The 20,584-nt window shown below is 31.3% G+C and overlaps 1 protein-coding gene across 1 annotated transcript in view; it reads left to right on the top strand.

Moving 5' to 3' along the window:
* Positions 1-5,325: 5,325 nt before the first annotated feature.
* LOC111705289 (long-chain fatty acid transport protein 4) overlaps positions 5,326-20,584 on the top strand; it is a 59,688-nt gene continuing 44,429 nt past the window's right edge. Inside the window, exons 1-6 of the mRNA XM_023477783.1 lie at positions 5,326-5,490; positions 10,547-10,580; positions 15,100-15,161; positions 18,408-18,464; positions 19,403-19,467; positions 19,977-20,026. Coding sequence (XP_023333551.1) covers positions 5,439-5,490; positions 10,547-10,580; positions 15,100-15,161; positions 18,408-18,464; positions 19,403-19,467; positions 19,977-20,026 — 320 coding nt within the window. The 5' untranslated portion in view covers positions 5,326-5,438. The remainder of the gene's footprint in view (positions 5,491-10,546; positions 10,581-15,099; positions 15,162-18,407; positions 18,465-19,402; positions 19,468-19,976; positions 20,027-20,584) is intronic.

Genomic DNA, 20,584 nt, shown 5'->3' with positions numbered 1-20,584 from the left:
TATTAGTTTTTATCAAACATTTATTCAAAAGTCGCAATTTAGGGATTACGGTCTATATAAATACACATTACAACACTTATATTTGTTTAAAAATATGAATTTTTCGATTAAAAAAATATTGATGAAAAAAATTATTTTTTTCACTTTCTATTTCTCATTGTATACATTGTAAAACTAAACCAAAAAAAGATTGCGGATTTTCAAAATTTAATGGCTATCGAATTTTGTTGAATTTTTCAAATTTTGATCATCCATTAACCTTCCTTGGGTCATGTGAAGGTTCCGTACAAAATAGTGCCCGATCGGTTCAGTCGTTTTGACATTTTTTGGATACAAAAAAACAGACAGACAGGCAAAGTATATGTATAGATTGTATTCAAAATCCATATATTTTTTATTACATTTTTCAAATATTTTCTTTTCCTAAAAATTTCTTAATCCAGGACTAAAGATATTTATCAAACATTCATTCAAAAGTCTCAATGGTTTGATCCAATCTACAAATATATTTAAAGATACGCACAGTAAAATTAAAAATAAAATATAAATTTTTTTCTTCAAACATTTCATATTTTCTGTGGACAAATATAAAATATAATAAACAGGATATGATTCTAATGACTACTCAAATAGTAAAGTGAAATAAAAACATTAAACTTACAACGAAGTAGTTAGTTTTCCAAACTTGAGAAAACAGTTAGCAATAACGTTTCCAGCAGAAACAAATTTTAAGAAAAATGTGCAAATTTGCGTGCAAAAAAAATAATTTAAACAAAAATATTTCGCAGTTTTTTAAAAGTTTCCGCGTAAATTCCGAATTTTTATGCGGAACAGATTACCGCGGAATTCCGCGAAAAATTTAAAGGGTTTGATTAATTTTCTTGCAGCCCAGGTTTATCAGAATTTCTCCAGAATCACTAAGTACAGGAGTAAGTCCAAACTCTCGAATTGTGAACTCTACACAAAATAAATTCGACATTTTAGACGATGAGATTGAAGAGCATTTTAAAAGTAAAGATGAGTTCGAGAAAACAATTTACAAAAACCAACAAATTTTGCTTTATAACATACTTTTGAAATAATGTCGATTAAGATTTAAATTATTTTCAGACATAGGGAAAGAATAGGACTTTGAGACGACCAGCTGTACGATTTTTTCAGGAAAGACGAACCCAAAACGCAAAATGCGCAACAGTCCTGATATTTTTCTGTTTCGTCTTTTATGGGCCTTGGGGTTAAGAGTACAGAGCTGGGAACTTTTGAATGGTGGATATCGAGATCGATGCTTGATCCTCTCTTTTTCTTAATCTCGAGACTAACCTAATCTTGTACTTGTTTCCTGAAAACTGTATAAAATTCAACCAATCAGAGTCCCGTATACAAAAACGGGAGGAGCTCTATAATTTTGAAAAACCGGTTTTTGATTTTTCTGTTCTATATTCAAAAAAGAGTGGATTAAGCAAGAAATTAAAAGTGTCCACATTGGATATTAGGATTAAGCAGTCGGGATCAAAGGTATCCTATTCTAAAGTTCCCAGCTCAGTATAGATGTAATTAAAATGAATAAAAATAAAAAATATTTATTTTCACTTATCTATTTAAAGCTAAAGATAACGCCAATATAATTTAGTTTATCTACATTTTTAGCTGTGATAAAGAAATGAAAATATATACAAAAATTAGATTTTATTTTCATAATTGGAAAAACATAAAAGTTTTCCATTTGTCAGTAAAAATGGCGTGCATCTCATAAAAAGTTAACATAAAAACGTCTTGATGACGACTTTTTGGTATTTTTTTTCTCAAGATATAAATTGAATTTAGATATTTTTGAAATAATTTGCCCAAAAATCCCTAGTAAATTGGGAGTAAGTCATATACCAAATAAGGAATGCTTATTCATAAATGAAAATTTTACGGAAATATTAAGTATTTTACCCAAATTACAGTATTCAAAAACTTCATTTGAAAAATCCTTTTTTAAGAAATAAAAGTGTTTTTTTTATATATTTTTTTTTTGTCCAAAAAACACTGCCCTAGTTTTCAAGATGTTTTATATTAGTTTCTTATTTGAAACAGAGACTATATTTCTCTTCAGATGTTTTTCCTAAAAAAAAGTTGAAAAACATTGAAGTTGAATTCTAAAGATTGTTTTGAAACAAAATAAAAAATAAGTAAAATTGCTATTAGTTAGGTCAGAATAGGTCCTCTTGTAGAATCCCCAACCTGTAAAGAGAAATTGTGTTTTTTGATGATTTATTCACATTAAACTAAATTGATTGAAATCTTACATTTTTTTAATCAAGTAATTCCTATTATTGAAGAGCAATGGAGAAGAAATATGTTTCAAAGGAATTGAGTCTTTTCCAAAAACTATGATTTTCTAAAGTTACTTTCTCTTTGCAACCCAATTTAGACATTAGATATTTCAAACTGTCAATTCTGTTAAACCAAATAATCTAAGTTTGAGATTTTACAAACCTGCACCATCAGGTTGCAAAGATATAGGAATTTGCAAATTTAAGTTTATGGAGAAAACTCAATTTCTTTCTAATAGAACCAGGTAAACTTGCTGGTCTAGCACTTGTTCATAAAATCAACTCTAGAGGAGCTACGAGGTTCCAAAGTCGTACCAGTGCTGTCGCATAAAGAATTACTGAGTCTTTGTAACAATTTCTTTTAGGACACTAAGTAGCACTATTTTGACTTTCAAACCATGGACATCATCTGCAGAAAAGTTTAAGGAATCTGTTGCCCGAATTTTATTCAAAAATATTTTTTTCAATTTGGATTTACGGCGGGCCTTTTTTTCATTTCAAACTTTTGAGTCTTTGTAACAAACTCTGATTTTCTAGAAACTATATATTTTCCACCTGATCTGGCTGAAACCTTTGATATTTCAAACTAAGATTTACTCAAAAATATCTTTTACAAATAGAGTTTTACGACAGGACTTTTTAAAAACAAAATTTCGATTTTTTTTCATTTCAAACTTTTGATGACCATGATGAAGGAAAGACAAAGAAATTGAGTTTTTGTAACAAAGTCTGATGGTTTAAACCTTTGATATATAGTTGGATTTACAACCGGGCCTTTTTTTCATTTCAAACTTTTGAGTCTTTGTAACAAACTCTGATTTTCTAGAAACTATATATTTTCCACCTGATCTGGCTGAAACCTTTGATATTTCAAACTTACATTCTTTCATCTAACAGAATGCATGGTTTGAAATATCTAAGGTCTACGGCATTGGGTTGCAAAGATATAGAGATTAGAAAATCAGAGTTTGTGACAAAACTCAGTTCCTATGATTTTTCAGAATTTTTTTTATGATACAGCCTGAGACAATGAGGTTTTAAATTTCATTTGCCAATTGAATGAAACATACTTCGAAGGAAATCTAATTTTTAAATGTGAAAAATGTGACTAAATAAGCTAACATTAAAATTTTAGTAAAGATTTTTTGCATGGAAATAAAAACTCATATTATTAAAATTCTCAATTCTCCAATTCTATCTAAATAGCGCACAGTGAGCCGGATTTATTGGTTTTAGGGGAATTACAAAAAATTATACTGTTCGAAAAACCTGTTTCATTATTTACAAAACTTTCATCTTTTATATTTAGTAATGAGATGGAGGGGGGGGGCTGCAATGGTTTTCTTAAAAAATTACGTAATGTTTATAATTAACCTTTTATTTTGTTATTTTACATTCTATACATTATAAATAACAAAATATAAATGCAATAAATTCGCAATTGACAACTTACATAAGTACAAAATTGTACAATGTTGTATTTATATAATTTGCAATATATATTATTTTTTATTAATTAATATGTAATCAATTTACCAAGCCTGTAATTGTCATTGAACAAATTACAATATACACAAAATGAAATATACAATTCATGCAATAAACAACTTACAAATACAATGCATGTATGTAAATGTAATTGTACAATTACAACTTACAAATACAATGAATGTATATAAATGTACTCAGGTAACAAAAGTGAGGAGTTTCCCCGAGTTTTCCTGTTTTAATAACTTGCTTTGAAGAATTTCTGCGGAATTTCTCGAGAAAAAGTTCTTGTGAAAGATTCCTCGGAAATTCTCGAGAAATTCCCTAAAATTTGTCCACAATTATAGAGATTTTTTGGAGTTCATAGTTGTGAGAAATTCCTGAAAATTGTTGGGGGAACTGAGAACAAGATTTTGTTAAAATAAATTTCCAAGAAATTCCTAAGAATATTTCCCTGGAAATTCCTGAGAAATTCTCAGGACTTGGTCACTAATTTTGCGGATTTTTTTGGGTAACTGCATAAGAGACATAGTCTCGAGAAATTCTGAGGAATATTTCTCCGAAAATTCTCAAAAAAATATCAGGACTATTTTATAGATTTTTGGGGGAACTCCTGAGAAATTCTCAGAAATCAGAGAATAGTTATAACGTAGTTAAGCTATCTCCACACATGTTTATAGCGTAATTTAAGTATATCACATGATTTAATCTAATGATGCTATGTATTCAATTGAAACGGAGTTTCCATGAATAATGCCATTATGTATAGGTCTACAACATAAATTGTTAATAATGTACAATGTACTGCAGGTTTACAGAATATCATTTTTTCACAATATTTGCTACATAACAACTTACACTAATTTATTTTTCGACCATTTCTCCAATCTTGATGCCAATTACTTTATCACGCCATAACATGATGGGATCTATGTCACCCTGGACTAGCTCAGGGCGAGATGAGTTCGGTTTCTTATATTTGAATTCAATCGCGTTTTGCCAACAAAAAAGTATAAAAAAGGCAAAAGATTTATGCTATAGAGATAAAAAGTAAATGCGAAATAGCTTTGTTTAAAAGGTGAAATCAAAGCTTTGTTGGATTATCAGACCAGATTATCATTATTGGATTATCAGACCAGACTGTATAAATCCCTGAGATGGTGGTACCATGATGATACCATACAATGATTTCTTATACAATGGTGCAATGTCATTCAAAAGGTGTGTTTACACTGACAAAATAAAAACATAAACGTAGCTTTACGAGAATCCATTGGAGAGAGGTTTATTCGTATTATTGTTATAATGCATTAGCATCATTATTATTAATTTATTGGCATTTCTGTAAATGGAATTTAATATTTTTTATCATGAGCCTTACATTATATTAATTTTATTGAAACTTAGTCAATTTACGGGTTAAGGCTAATATTATGACTTACAATTTTAATTGCTGTTGTGTGAATAGCCCTGTTTTAATTGTAATAAACTATAAATGGATGGCCCTCAACTATTTATCGTTTGCAGTTTGAATAGAACGTGAAAGCGCTGTAGTAGTGCTAGTGTGTCTGTGAATGGAAGTGTGTGTGAGTTGAGAAAGTTAAAACTGCAGACATCAGTGAAGTAGTTAAAATGTTAAAAGGTTTAACTCTGGTAGTTTTTATTCTTGGAACTTTTTACACAGGTATATATCTAATAATATACAGTTTATATTAACACTTTGTCATGCCGCGGGGGCTTGTGGGGGGGCGGGGGAGTTTTGTCGGATAGATAGATAATAAATGTCAGCTGACTTTCCATATGTGTTTGCTTATTATACATCCTACCCACATTACAGCTGCTATGTTGGGTGACGCCGGCCCCGGGGGTGGGGGGGGGGTTACTTCCTATACACTTTTACTCGATATATTATGAATGTTTATAAATCGGTTGCTTTCATCGGTGCTTCATCGATCCTTCCTTTTCCCTTTAAACTCTACTCAGGGGTTTAACAGATATGGATCTAGAGCGGGGGGGGGGGGGCCAATCCCCCATTATTTAAGGACTGCCACCCCATTATTTGAAGTAATGGTGGACAATCCGTATTGTGTCTTATCAGTTAGTATTCATCCCAGTGCTAAAAATATTAAAAAACCTTTTTTTAATTTTATAATTGTGAAATGAAAGCAAGAACAAATTATTTGAAATTCCATAAATTTTCTTATAAAAAGGCCTGAAATGATGAAATGTAGTTTCTGATGCACTAAATATGTAAACAAATATTATGGGGTTTTTTGCATACATTTAAATCTAACTGTACTGCAATGCCTGAGTACAAAATTTAAGAGAATATCGTTGAACGAAACTCTCGAGTTTCCTGTTAGGGGTCTATATACGTTTGCGTAGATTTTATTTTAAGAAATCGGAACTAGTGGCCTTGATAGATCTGCACGGATTTGTGTGGTTCCCTGTTTTGATAAACAGGTTGAGGATCCTCCCCTTTTGATTTGCCATAGATCAGGGGCGTACGTCTCTCGCACGCCCCTGGCATCGATAATTACGACTTACGAGATTGTATCTGTGTGTTGAGATTGATAGTCAATACTCATTACATTACGTTACCAGAAACTGGAGTAGTCATTTACTACATATTTACAAATATATGTTTAGTTAATATACGTATTTACAGGATTCGCACATATATATATCATGGTAGTTAAGCTGATTACAATACGTAGCTAGCCTAATCGTATTTCAAGTTTTGCCTTTCATGATAAACGCATTAAGGTTTATAGACATTGTACAGCGTAATTTATCAAGATATGCTCAAATGTACAGCTCAGACTAGCATGCACATTGAACAGACAAAGTTTACTATCTTGAATTTATTGTTTGCTAAACTATCTAAACTATATTTAATAGTTTTGATAAGAATTGACGAGAAATCAAAGGTTGTGGACGCATGACACATAGCAACTCATCAAAATTCGAGAGACAGGATGAACACAATGAAAAATACTACTTTTAAAGACGAATTTTGTTAAATAACCCGGGTTTGCTTAGCTCTGGTCCTAGGATTAAAAAAGTTGGAATATGTTATGAGTTTTCAATGAAATCCTAGAAGGAAAACAACAATGAAAACTAATCAATTTTTAAAGAGAAAAACATGCATTTATTTATTATTCTTTCTTCATCAGACAGTTAGGTTGTATGGGTGTAAACTGTATACTTTATCCCTATTTTTGTTTTATTTGTTTGGTTTAAAGGGAAAGTTTAGAATTTTTGTTAAAAAACGAAAAACATTTTTTGTGACGCGCCCTGAACCAACGTAATTATTCCTCGATGACTCGTAACATTGAACCTGTCTTTCATTGATAGGTGTTGCATCAAGGTTTAATAAAGCTGGTTCGATTTTCAGGTTTTAGATCCAAAAATTTGAATATTTTAAAGGGACCGTTTGTCCTCTTTTTAAAAATTTACCTTTTTCACTACTGTGCCCTTTAAATCTTTGATAGAGATAAAGTTTTAAAGATATCCTTTAATTTTTACCAAATTTTTTCTTTCTTATACTCTCTTCTGATACCAGTTTTTCCTCTAAATCTTCTTCTTAAACTTTCCTCTCTTCTCTTTTCCCTTTCCATCATTTATGTGTCCTTCTTTACTTTCGATTCTTCCTTCAGTATCAGTTATCTTTCGTTTCCTTTCTCTCCTTCCCTTTTCTGAACTTTTTTTCGCTCTACTATCTGTTCTTTTCCTTTCCCTTCCTTTCATTTCTTTTCTTTTACTTTCCCTTCCTTTCATTTCTTTTCTTTTACTTTCCCTTCCTTTCATTTCTTTTCCTTTCCCTTCCTTTCATTTCTTTTCCTTTCCTTTCCCTTCCTTTCATTTCTTTTCTTTTACTTTCCATTCCTTTCATTTTTTTTCCTTTCCCTTCCTTTTATTTCTTTTCTTTTACTTTCCCTTCCTTTCATTTCTTTTCCTTTCCTTTCCCTTCCTTTTATTCTTTTTCTTTCCCTTCCTTTCATTTATTTTCCTTTCCCTTCCTTTCATTTCTTTTCTTTCACTTTCCCTTCCTTTCATTTATTTTCCTTTCCCTTCCTTTCATTTCTTTTCCTTTTCCTTTCTTTCATTTCTTTTCTTTTACTTTCCCTTCCTTTCATTTCTTTTCTTGTTCTTTCCCTTCCCTTCCTTTCATTTATTTTCATTTATCTTCCCTTCCTTTCATTTCTTTTCTTTTACTTTCCGTTCCTTTCTTTTGTTTTCTTTCACTTTCCCTTCCTTTCATTTCTTTTCTTTTATTTTCCCTTTCTATCATTTCTTTTCTTTTCCTTCCTTTCATTTCTTTTCTTTTCTTTTTCTTTCCCTTCCTTTCATTTCTTTTCTTTTTCTTTCCTTTCCTTTCATTTCTTATTTTTACTTTCCCTTTCTTTCATTTCTTTTCTTTCATTTTCCCTTTCTCTCATTTCTTTTCTTTTCCTTTCCTTTCCTTTCATTTCTTTTCTTTTCTTTTCCTTTCATTTTACTTTTTAACTTAATTTTTTATTAATTAACCCTGGGTCTATTTTTTTTAAAGTTTACCTCCTCATAAATTATCAAAAGGGTTTTCCCGAAAAAATCATTTTGGATAGTATTGTATGTATTCACTATCCATGTTCTAGCAAATTCCTGAATGAATTTAATTGTTCATAATTACTGAGGGGTGAGATACGTCCCCTTCTTTTCTAATTATAAAACTTCCGCTTTTCCCCCACTGAACGACATATAATTACTCCATGGTGAAATTTCTCCCCTTCTTTTTGAACCCCTCAGCCAATCAGAGCTCATGCCACGCAATTATTTTGTGTCAGGTTCAAGATTAATAAAATATCATCTATGTTTTCAACTTGTTTATTTGAGACCAGAACTTTGAACTTCAATTTACTCCAACCAAATAAAGAATCACACAATAGTCAATAAATAAAAAAGAAGGATAATTGAGCAGTTTTATTTTTGAATATAGAAACTAGAATTTATAAAGTTTTGTTATTCTCTTACAGTATTTAAACCAATTGAATATAAATCAAGTTCGCAAAAAGGGAAAGAATATATTTTTTCAGTGTTAAGTATTTCATTTTTTATGGTTTCACAAAGTTAAAAGCTTGAATCTCATTAACCTTTTATTTTATAATTTCATTACAAAATTTTATTTGTGTTATATAAATATTTTCCCCCAATTTATTCCTTATTTTTTATAACATTTTTTGTTTAATATATACTGTATGTCTGTAGTAAACTCCTACTCCATAACAATATTCTCGAAACGTATCTATCCAGGCCCAACCCGTCCGCTATCAAAGTCAACCAGGACACAACCCATCTGGCTCTGAATGCTACACAGGGACACAAGCGTAGCTATCCAATAAGCTATCAATTCAGTGCTCTAAATGTCAATCAGGGACACAAGCCTAGCTTTTTAATAAGCTATATATCGATCCCAAATGAGGGGGATGATCCACTCTAAATGCCACACAAGGACACAAGCCTAGCTATCAATAAGCTAAATATATCGATCCCAAATAATGGGGAAGATTCCACCGGTTTTATTAAGCAGGATTTCAGATTACTCTCTTGCAGTAATGAGTACGGAGTTACTCTATAAACTGAGGTTTATTTCTTTAGTTCAGCTTAGAATTGGGTTAATAACAGCGTAATTATGCGCTGTTATAGATGACGTAGTTAACAATCACAATATTGTTATGACGGAGTTATACATATATATAAAAATATACGTACATGGAATGGGTTAATCGAATATAGGATTTGCGGAACTACTATATAAACATTGTACGTAATTTTACAATGGGTCTCATTATTTGCTACATGCATAGCATCCATTTCTTACTTTCTTTGTGAATGTTTAACTTTCATTGGGTAACATTCATTGTTTTAATTGTGTAACTTTCATTGTATAACATTCATTGTTTTAATTATGTAACTTTCACTGTGTAACATTCATTGTGCAACATTTATTGTGTAACATTCATTGTGCAATATTCATTGTGTAATATTCATTGTTTAATATTCATTGTGTTAATTGTGTAACTTTCATTGTGAAACATCCTTTTCTTACCTTCTTTGTGAATGTTTCACTTTCATTGTGTAACATTCATTGTGTAACATTCATTGTGTGACATTCATTGTGTGACATTCATTGTGTAACATTCATTGTGTGACATTCATTTTGTTAGTTGTGTAACTTTCATTGTGAAACATCCATTTCTTACTTTCTATGAGTATGTTTCACTTTCATTGTGTAACATTCATTGTGTTTATTGAGTAACATTCATTGTGTAACATTCATTGTGTTCATTGTGTAACATTCATTATGTAACATTCATTGTGCAACTTTCATTGTATAACATTCATTGTGTAATATTCCTTGTGTAATGTTCATTGTGAAATATTCATTGTGTAATATTCATTTTGTATCATTCATTGTGGAATATTCATTGTGGAACATTCATTGTGTAACACTCATTGTGTAACATTCTTTGTGGAACATTCATTGTGTGTTGTGTAACACTCATTGTGTAACATTCATTTTGGAACATTGATTGTGTAACATACATTGTGTAATTTTTTATGTGTAACCTGTATTGTGTAACATTTATTGTGTTCATTTTGAGATAAAAATGGCGAATTTTTGTTGAACTTCACAACGCGGGTTGTCATTTTACTTAATTTTCATTGTGTTTGTTGCTTAATAATTTATTTTTTTTCAGTTAATTTCTCAGTATGGGTGGCCTTAGCTGTCAGGTTAAAATATCTTCAATAGTCTTTATTTAAATTTTAAATTTTCATTGTCAAGCATGAAAATTAAAAGAAAAAATATCATTTGGAGAAAATTTTAAAAAAGGTTTAATTTTAAAATTATAATAGTTTTAATGCAGCACTGACGTAATTTGCATTTAATTTTTATAAATCTATCCTTGCAAAAAAATAAAAAACTATTTGCAAAAATTTATAAAACAAAATGAACCATAGTTTTGCTGTCATTTACTTTAAACAATAGGTATTTTTTATTTCTATGAATATATTACAGATGTAGAAAGTAAAGTAATGAAAGGTTTTTAAAATTTACTTGAATTCACGACTTGAGAAAATCTGCTTTCATCAAAGGATTTGCCAAAAATAAAATTTGCGCAAGTCAGATCCTTATCATTGAACTACATTTGCGAGTGCTTAAAATATACAGGAACAGGGGGCGGATAAAAGAAGAGAGGGCGGATAAAGGAAGAGGGTGGATAAAGGAAGAGGGGCTGAGAAAGGAAGAGGGTGGATAAAGGAAGAAGGCGAATAAAGGAACAGAGGGCGAACAGAGGGCGGATAAAGGAAGAGAGGGCGGATAAAGGAAGAGGGGCGGAGAAAGGAAGAGGAGTGTATAAAAGAGGAGGGGGCGGATAAAGGAAGAGGGCGGATGAAGGAAGAGAGCGGATAAAGGAAGAGAGGGCGGATAAAGGAAGAGAGGGCGGATAAAGGAAGAGAGGGCGGATAAAGGAAGAGGGGCGGAGAAAGGAAGAGGAGTGTATAAAAGAGAAGGGGGAGGATAAAGGAAGAGGGTCGGTTAAAGGAAGAGGGGCGGTTAAAGGAAGGGGAAGTATGAAAGACGAAGGGGCGGATAAAGGAAGAGGGCGGATAAAGGAAGAGGAGAGTATGAAAGAAGAGGAGGCGGATAAAGGAAGAGGGGATGGATAAAGAAAGAGGGGCGGAGAAAGGAAAAGGGGGTAAATAAAGAACGAGGGGCGGATGAAGGAGGTAGGGTAGCAAAGGAGGGGTGGGTGAAGGAAGGGGGAGAATAAAGTAAAGGTGTGTATAAAGGAAGAGGGGGCGGATAGAACGAAGGCAAACGTTACGAAGGGTAGATGATAGAAAGGTGAAAATCATAAGCTTTACGGTATCTACAGTATACACAGTATACACATTGGGCGTGTACTTCATTATTTGTAATCTTAATATCTGTTTAATTCAATATGATTCCATAAAGTTGTTTAATTTCAATACTTGAAAATTATTTTGAACTATTTGACTGAAATCTGTCGGAATCCTTGTTTAAATTGAATGTGATGGGAAAAGGGGCTCTGAGGGTTGGATTTAAGATAAACTCTTTTAAAACTTCAGACTGAAATGGGATTAAAATTGCAGCTACATTAGTAAATTATATTGAAGACAAGACGACAAGAGGACAAGACGACAAGACGACAAGACGACAAGAGGACAAGACGACAAGAGGACAAGACGACAAGAAGACAAGACGACAAGAGGACAAGACGACAAGAGGACAAGAAGACAAGAGGACAAGAGGACAAGACGACAAGAAGACAATAATGTCCAAACACATTGAAAAGAATTAACAACATAACTTACAGCAAATGGAAATAATTGACATGGGGGAGATGAAAGGAAAAGGGGAAAGGTAGATCAAAATTGATAAAATGGGGGGGGGGTGACAGAGGTAAGGGGGAGGAGGACACTATGTTTAACTGCAAAGTATTCCCGGATCGATTATACAATACTTTCCTTTAATCCAGTTAAAACTGCAGGCTTAAACAGGTTTAAACTGTACACTGGAATACCTAAACAGGTTTAAACTGTACACTGGAATATTAGGAAGGTGTTGACTGTACACTGGAATACTAGGACAGGTGTTGACTGCACACTGGAATACTTGAACAGGTTTAAACTTTACACTTGAATACTTAAACACGTTTAAACTGTACACTGGAATACTAGGACAGGTGTAAACTGTACACTGGAATACTAGGACAGGTTTAAACTGTACACTGGAATACTTGGACAGGTGTAAACTGTACACTGGAATACTAGGACACGTTTAAACTGTACACTGGAATACTAGGACAGGTTTAAACTGTATACTGGAATACTAGGACAGATGTAAACCGTACAATGGAATACTAGGACAGGTGTTAACTGTACACTGGAATACTAGGGCAGGTGTAAACTGTATACTGGAATACTAGGACAGGTTTAAACTGTACACTGGAATACTAGGACAGGTGTAAACTGTACACTGGAATACTAGGACAGGTGTAAACTGTATACTGGAATACTAGGACAGGTGTAAACTGTGCACTGGAATATTAGGACAGGTTTATACTGTACACTGGAATACTTGTACAATTTTTGTTAACACCGCGGCGTTGTTATGAACAAACCGGTTTTTTAACGAACAGTACATGAACCAGTCTTGTTACCAATAAAGTACATGTACCTGACAAACCGCCAACCGGGTTTGAAACGAACTGGAAAACCCGGTGTTTGTTTTAACTGGAAAACTGTATTTGAAACAATCTGGAAAACTAGTTTAGTAACTAACAGAAACCTTGTTTGAAACCATCTGGAAAACCGGGTTTGAAACGAACTGGAAAATCTGTTTTTTTTAAACGAACTGGAAAATCTGTTTGTTTTTTAAACGAACTGGAAAATCGGTTTTAAAACTTAATGAGTTTTGAAACTGAAAACTTGGTTTGGAACAAGAACCGGATTTTCTGTTTTACCGAACTGTACAAACATCTTGTACACTGGACAATGTCCGTTCAAACCGAGCAAGGTTTTAACGAATAGAAAATCTAGAATTAAAGCTACATAATAATTTAAAAACTGTAAATTAACATTATTTTGCTGATAGTTGAAAAGTAATGATAAATAATTAGATCTATAAGATAAACTTTCATCTATTTTTGTATTATTAATATTTGTAAGAAAAACTATATTGATAAGTTTTGATTAGCTATGAATGTTTATCAAAAAATTAATATTTATTTTCCCTAACTTACTTATCAGAGCCTGTGGATAGATAGATAGATTTAAAGATACTGAGGCCGAATTTAAAGAATTTGAGCCACGGCTTAAATTTAAGCCGCGGCTCATATATGGTTGGTTCCACTTTAGATTGTATTCCAATTTTCAAGATTTAAGCCTGCGTTAATTGAAACCTGTTTTTGGGGATTTGAGACGAGGCTTAAATTCATTGTTGTATTAAGTTTAAATCACAACCTCCACTTAAAGTGGGGCATGTCTGGTTCACAATGATACCTTTTGGGTCTTAATTTTCGATTGAAATCTGGAAAATAACATATTTTTTCTGGCTTGATATTTGTTTAATCCTGAAAAATTTTCCTTATTCCTAGAGCAATAATTGCGGAAGCCACTTTTGCAGAGAAAACAAAACAATTTTCAAAAACAAAATCAAAATTACGATGGCAATCCATTTAAGCTTCTAAACTATTGACACTTTTTATTTTTGTAAATGAAAATATGTGCACGATATTCATTATGATTCTCATTCAAAACTGAAGCTAGACTGACATAAGCGGTTAGAAGTTTTTAACTATTCCAAATCAGGGTTACAAAACATTTAAGTGAATTTTTAAGTTGGCCAAGTTTAAATGCACTGAATAAATAAAAATGCTATGTAAATTCGATTTGTGGGGAGGTTAATTTCTTAACTAAATATATGAATTTTTAAAAGAAGATTTTGTTTTGAATTTTATGATTAATGTGAAAAAGATTTAGTTACAAACTAATCTAAAATTCTATGAAAAGTTTGCTTAAATATTTTGTATTTAAGAAAAGTTGATTTTAAACTTAATTATGAAGAAAATTAAATGTGTTACATAAGATTATTTTTAATCAAGAAACCTTATATTTCTCAAATGAAGAAGAACATTTTTTTAAATTAATTTTGTCTCATCAGAATAATAAGAAATTTCGACATTATAATAATAATAAAAATAGTGGTTTTTGATAGTAGTGTTTATAATCTTATAATTTTGATTATTTAGAGAAGTTTGATTTTAAAGAAAAGTATGAGTTTAAAGAAAAGTATGATTTTATAAAAAATATAATTTTGAAGAAAAGTATGATTTTAAAGAATATTATGATTTTAAGGAAAAATATTATTTGAAAGAAAAGTATGACTTTAAAGAAAAGTATGATTTTAAGGAAAAATATGATTTTAAGGAAAAATTTGATTTTTAAGAAAAGTAGGATTTCAAAGAAACGTAGGATTTTAAAGAAAAGTAGGATTTTAAAGAAAAGTACGATTTTAAAGAAAAGTACGATTTTAAAGAAAAGTACGATTTAAAGAAAAGTACGATTTAAAGAAAAGTTTGATTTTAAAGAAAAGTTTTATTTTAAAGAAAAGTTTGACTATATAGAAAAGTTTGATTTTAAAGAAAAGTATGATTTTAAAGAAAAGTATGATTTTAAAGAAAAGCTTGATTTTAAAGAAAAGTTTGAAGATGTTGGTCCCCAGTTTACCGGCCTGGATCCTAGCTGCCGGTCATGAATGGATCTACCTGGCGACACAAACTCTAGGTAGGCTTATTAGGGGTTCTCAAGGGAGTGTTCATCATTTTGGAAATTAATATTATTTTCTTATTCTTGGATCTTGGAAAACAATTAAGTCAATATTACGACTGAATTTTGTTTCGAATATTAAAATGTTTTGAAAAATACTGATGGAAGACTTAAAAATTGAGAAATATTTTTGTCATCCTCTTGTAATCTTCACAGTCCTGGGTTTTAAACCTTCAGATTGCAAAGTTGTAGGGGGTGTTGGGTCATTTCATAGAAAGACATTATGTAGATAGGACATTTCATAGGTAGGATATTTCATAAGTAGGACATTTCATAGAAGACATTTTATAGACATAACATTTCATATACAGAATATTTTATAGACAGGGCAATTCATAGACAGAGAATTTTTTTTAAATAATCTTATCTAATAAATCACACCCCTCCACGATCTCTCTGATTATCACATCACATATTATTCATTTTTTTTTGCTTTAAACTGACAGCGTAATTTATTGATTTCTTGTTAGCTTCAAACTGATCACATTTTCCAAAATTGTGACACATTTTTTACATTTTACACATTTTAAGAAAAAAAATGCTTTTATGTCTTCTTTGAAATTACATATCTCTGTAAATTCTTCTCTGTCCATGAAAATGCCTGTCTAAGAAAAATCTACTCTGTCTATAAAATTTCCTGTCGATGGAAAGTCCTATCTATGAAATGGTCTTTCTATCTATGAAATGTCCTATCTGTGAATTTCTTTTTCTTTGAAATGTCCTATCTATGAAATGTCCATCTATTGACAATTCTTATTTTTTTAAAGGGATGTTTTTGTCCCCAGGACATGATCGGGTTGTTGTGATCGATTCTCGAAATTTTGGTGTTGTATGGGCTTTGTAATGATCTGCTAGGTGCTATAATCTGGCAGCACATTCATTCGTCCACGCTTCATACTTTCATACTTTATACATTAAAATATTGAAAGAATCTAATCATTCTTTCAATTCTCTAGATTTTTTTTATATCTTTTCATTAAGTTTAAAAGTAAATAATTTTGTAAGATTAGATTTTCATTATTAATTTACTTAGGGATTTAAGAGATTTAAACTTTAAGTTAAAATGGAAATTTCCAGTTTATCTCAAAAGTAAACATAAAAAAAATATTGAAAAAATATAATCATTCTTTCAAATCAATTGTCTAGTTTTTTTAAATATTTTTTCATTAAGTTTAAAAGTGAATAATTTTGTAAGATTAGATTTTTATTATTAATTTACTTAGGGATTTAAGAGATTTAAACTTTAAGTTAAAATGGAAATTTCTTTTTATGTAGTTTTTACAAAGGATAATTTTTTGATATTTTGGCCTTCAGCAAAAATTGGGAATCAAATTCTAAATTTTGAACACTTAGTCATTGGCAAGGTTTAATTATACATAATCGTCTAATAAGAACTTTTATTGTTAGATGTTGGTAATGTCCCTTATAACTGTGAAAAAGGAAGACGACATTTAACCCATTTTATGTGAATTGTATGTTGTCGTGAAACAAATAGTTTCAAATAGTTTCTCTAGGAACTTAAAAATCAACTGATAAGCTGAAATGGGTCAGTGTACAGAGGAAGGGAACCCCTGGACGCCATGAGCCTCCACCATGCAGTAAGAGCCTCCGCTATACAGAATAGTTTATATAGTTTACTTTTTTGTACTTTTTACAAAATAGTGGCATAAAAAGTTTATCAAGTATCAGAAGTATTAATCAATTATTATAAATAGCGACTACTCATGACTAGTACAGTGGTTTATAAATAGCGACTACTCATGACTAGTAAATAGCGACTACTCATGACTAGTACAGTGGTTTATAAATAGCGACTACTCATGACTAGTACAGTGGTTTATAAATAGCGACTACTCATGACTAGTACAGTGGTTTATAAAACTTGAAACATTTCTGACGCAAAAAGGAAAACATTTAGAGAAAACATTTAGAGAAAACATTTAGAGAAAACATTTAGAGAAAAAGTTTTGATTTTATTTGATATTTTTAAAGTTTTGATTTTGTCTATACATTTTTTTGTAATTTATATCAGAACAAGATACTTCATATTGACAAATAATCAGAATATAAAAAAATTTCCCAGAAATAAATTTCCAAATAGTTTCCTAACTGCGTAAGAAATGTTTTATTGTAAAACATGAATCTTATAAACCACTTTATGAGTCAATATAAGTCACAAATCATGACAATCAAAAAACAACATTAATCTGTAATAAAATTCTTGTGCCACTATGCTTTAAAAAAATGAAATAATTCTATATTCCATGTTAAAATCTAGAGTTATAAGGAAGCTGTGTTGTATAGACGAGGCTCGTTTACTGTAAAACGGAGGCTCATACTGCATGGCGGAGGCTCGGTCTGCCTGGCAATTTTGGGAGGCTCGTGTCTACATAGCGGAGGCTTATGGCGTCCGGGGGTTCCCTCTCTCGTGTACATTGCTAAATTATTGTGTTTTAATGGTCTTTGAACTATCTCAAATCATAACTTGAGTCAATCGTCTTCCTAATCTACAGTCTCTCCTTTCAGAAACTATTTTATGATTTTGCGAATGAATCAAATTTCTAATTTTCTATAATAGCAGAAGGATATCTCACTCCGATCTATAGAATCAAGATAATGGTCAAAGAAATTGATTATTTGCCACAAACTTAAGTTTTCTAATCTCAATATTTTTTTAATCTAATGCTGTAAACCTTTGATATTTCAAACTGAGATTATATTTTCTAAAAGAATTTATTTTTTGAATTATAAGGTCTACGAGATGTGTTTCAAAGATACAGGATATAAAAAAAACACTAGTTTGTGGCAAAGGCTTAATTCCTTTATTCGACACTACTGGCACGACTTTGTGGCCTCGTAACACCTCTAGTTTATATATTATGTCCGTTTATGAGAAAGGAAATATTTTTAGTTGCATATTTGTTTTGTTCATCTCAACAGCTCATTCAAAAAGGAGTTAAAATTATGCGTTTTTTTTTAATTTGCTTGGAGGAATTTATTTTTTTCCAAAATCCCTTTGATAATTCGAACTATGAGTTCTGTTAGATCAAGTAATCTAAGTTTGAAATATTTAGATTTACATGATCAAGTTGCAAAGATATAGGGATTTGACAATTTGAGTTTGTGGCAAAGACAACCTATTCCTTTAATAAATTTGATTAAATCTATTTTATTGATTTAATGTTTTTATATTTGATATTTTAGATCGAGATTTGTTGACAATCTGGAGATTTATCGGTGTTCTTTATAAAACATTGTCAGGTAAATAATCAGAAAATTAAAATTTAGGCTTTGTTCAAACTCACCATCCTTGTTACAATGGTACATGCCAGATTCACCATGGTACCCTGATATTTTTCTCTGAACAAAAAATAAAGATATTTTTCACATGCAGTGTACTGCAGATATATGCTGCCGAGAAATGTATGGAAATTTTTTGTTACTCTGATAAAGGTTTAAAGGGTTCTGTTGGGTCGTTAAAATATGCACCAACAGTCCCTTAGGAACCAGGGGCGGATACAGGATTTAAGTGAGAGGGGGGGGGGGGGCAAGATTTTTTAGGAACAAAAAGAGTCAAAATTAATGACTAAAAAACTAGATTTTTAACTTTTCACACATTATAGTTTATTAAGACAGATATTTTTTCTGTTTTGCACTAGGGTTTCTTTCCCTGAAGCATGCTATTGAGAAGCTATTCTGAAAATGGGAACAAAAAAATCCAAATTCAGGGGGAGGGCTACGCCCCTCCCTGAATCTGTCAGAGAGGGCGAATGTCCCCCGCCCCCCCCCTGTATCCGCCCCTGTTGGGAACATTTATAAAAAAATGCATTGAAAAGAAATTGGTATGATTCAAACACGATATTGGATTGTCATAAAAATGGAATTCCAATTTACTCTTCAAAAAATTATTTTGCTTATTAAAAATGTTATTAGTTGTTGGAGGGAGGGGGGGGGGAAGTTACGAATAAAGTAAATGTAAATTGAATCGAGTTTTTGCCACAAACTCTGATTTTCTAATTCCTTTATCTTTGGAACCCAATGCCACAGATCTTACATGTTTCAAACTATGGATTTTGATAGATCAAATAATCTAAGTTTGAAATAGCAAAGGTTTACACCATCAAAGACAGAAAAAATTTGAGTTTTTTGTTGCATAGACTCAATTCCTTTGTTGTTTTAAAGAATGAATCTATTTTCAGCAAAGTACAAGAATATGAGTGTAACACAGAAATTTCTGATTACTGCTGCTAGACTTCCAGATAAGGTTTGTTAGAATTAGAGCTGGGCAAATTGCCGTTAACGAAACGGAGGTTTTTGAAAATTAACAAAAGAATCTGTTACCGAACGGCAAAAACCGGTCATTTTTAAATCGTTAAAAAAATTAAGGATGAAAACGAAAATGAAAAGGGTGTGTGTTTATGAAAATGGCAACTTTTGTTCTTTATTCTTCTAATATTGCATGAAACTTTCATGCATTTTGATGTTTTTAAATGTCGTCTTCAGCCCCCACCCTTAATTTATATTTCTGAACGTTAATTGAATAAAAACACCATTAATAAAATTGAGATCCTTAACTAACGGCAACTTTAAAAAACGTTGTTTAAGTAACCGTTAACGAAACGGCTAGAAAAAGTTGGAACTTGCACAGTCCTAGTTAGAATATATACAGTACACCACTATCAGAGATAGTTATATATATATATACGTTGCCTATTTCAAAAAAATGTTCCACGGGCAACGCCGGGCCCTTCAGCTAGTATTCTTTATTTTTAGAAATTGCTGACTTTCTGTGGTGAGAATGGAGACACACATTTGACCTTTAGGGACAATGATTTAGAAATAATTTTAAACTTTTGAGGGACGTTGTCAACTTAATGACAATTTTACCCATTTAAATTCTTCTGAAAAATATTTAAAATGGTTTTTTTAAAAGAGTTGAATTCTGATAATTTCTTCTTCTCTGTTGCATATATATCCGTAGATAAGCAAGTAGATAAGCCACAGTTAAAAATTACCAATTTCAAAAAGAAAACCAAAAAAGCTTTAACCTTTCTGCTCAGATTAGGGTTTAAAGGATACCATTGTGAATCGATCATTCAGCTTTTATAAATGGAGTCGCTAAAAACTAAGTCGCTTGTCCCTTTAAACCGGGGTAAACGATATAAAAGTTTAAAGTTAAATTAAAAATTTGTGAACCTGTGCAAGGGTGAATATTTTTCAGATTTTTGATGTTTAAGGGGGGGGGGGTAAAGAAATTGGACAACAAAAGACAAGTTTTTTTTCCTTTATTGATACTTGTTACCCAAACATTCAATTATTTTTATTTTTCCCTCGTTCAGCCAAAAAAAAAGGTTATGGAAAATATACACCCCTGGTCTTCT

Source organism: Eurytemora carolleeae, unplaced genomic scaffold (genome assembly GCF_000591075.1).
Source record: "Eurytemora carolleeae unplaced genomic scaffold, Eaff_2.0 scaffold643, whole genome shotgun sequence".
NCBI classification, from domain to species: domain Eukaryota; kingdom Metazoa; phylum Arthropoda; class Copepoda; order Calanoida; family Temoridae; genus Eurytemora; species Eurytemora carolleeae.
Note: the sequence above shows the minus strand (reverse complement) of the source record. Positions and strands in the feature narration are given on the sequence as shown.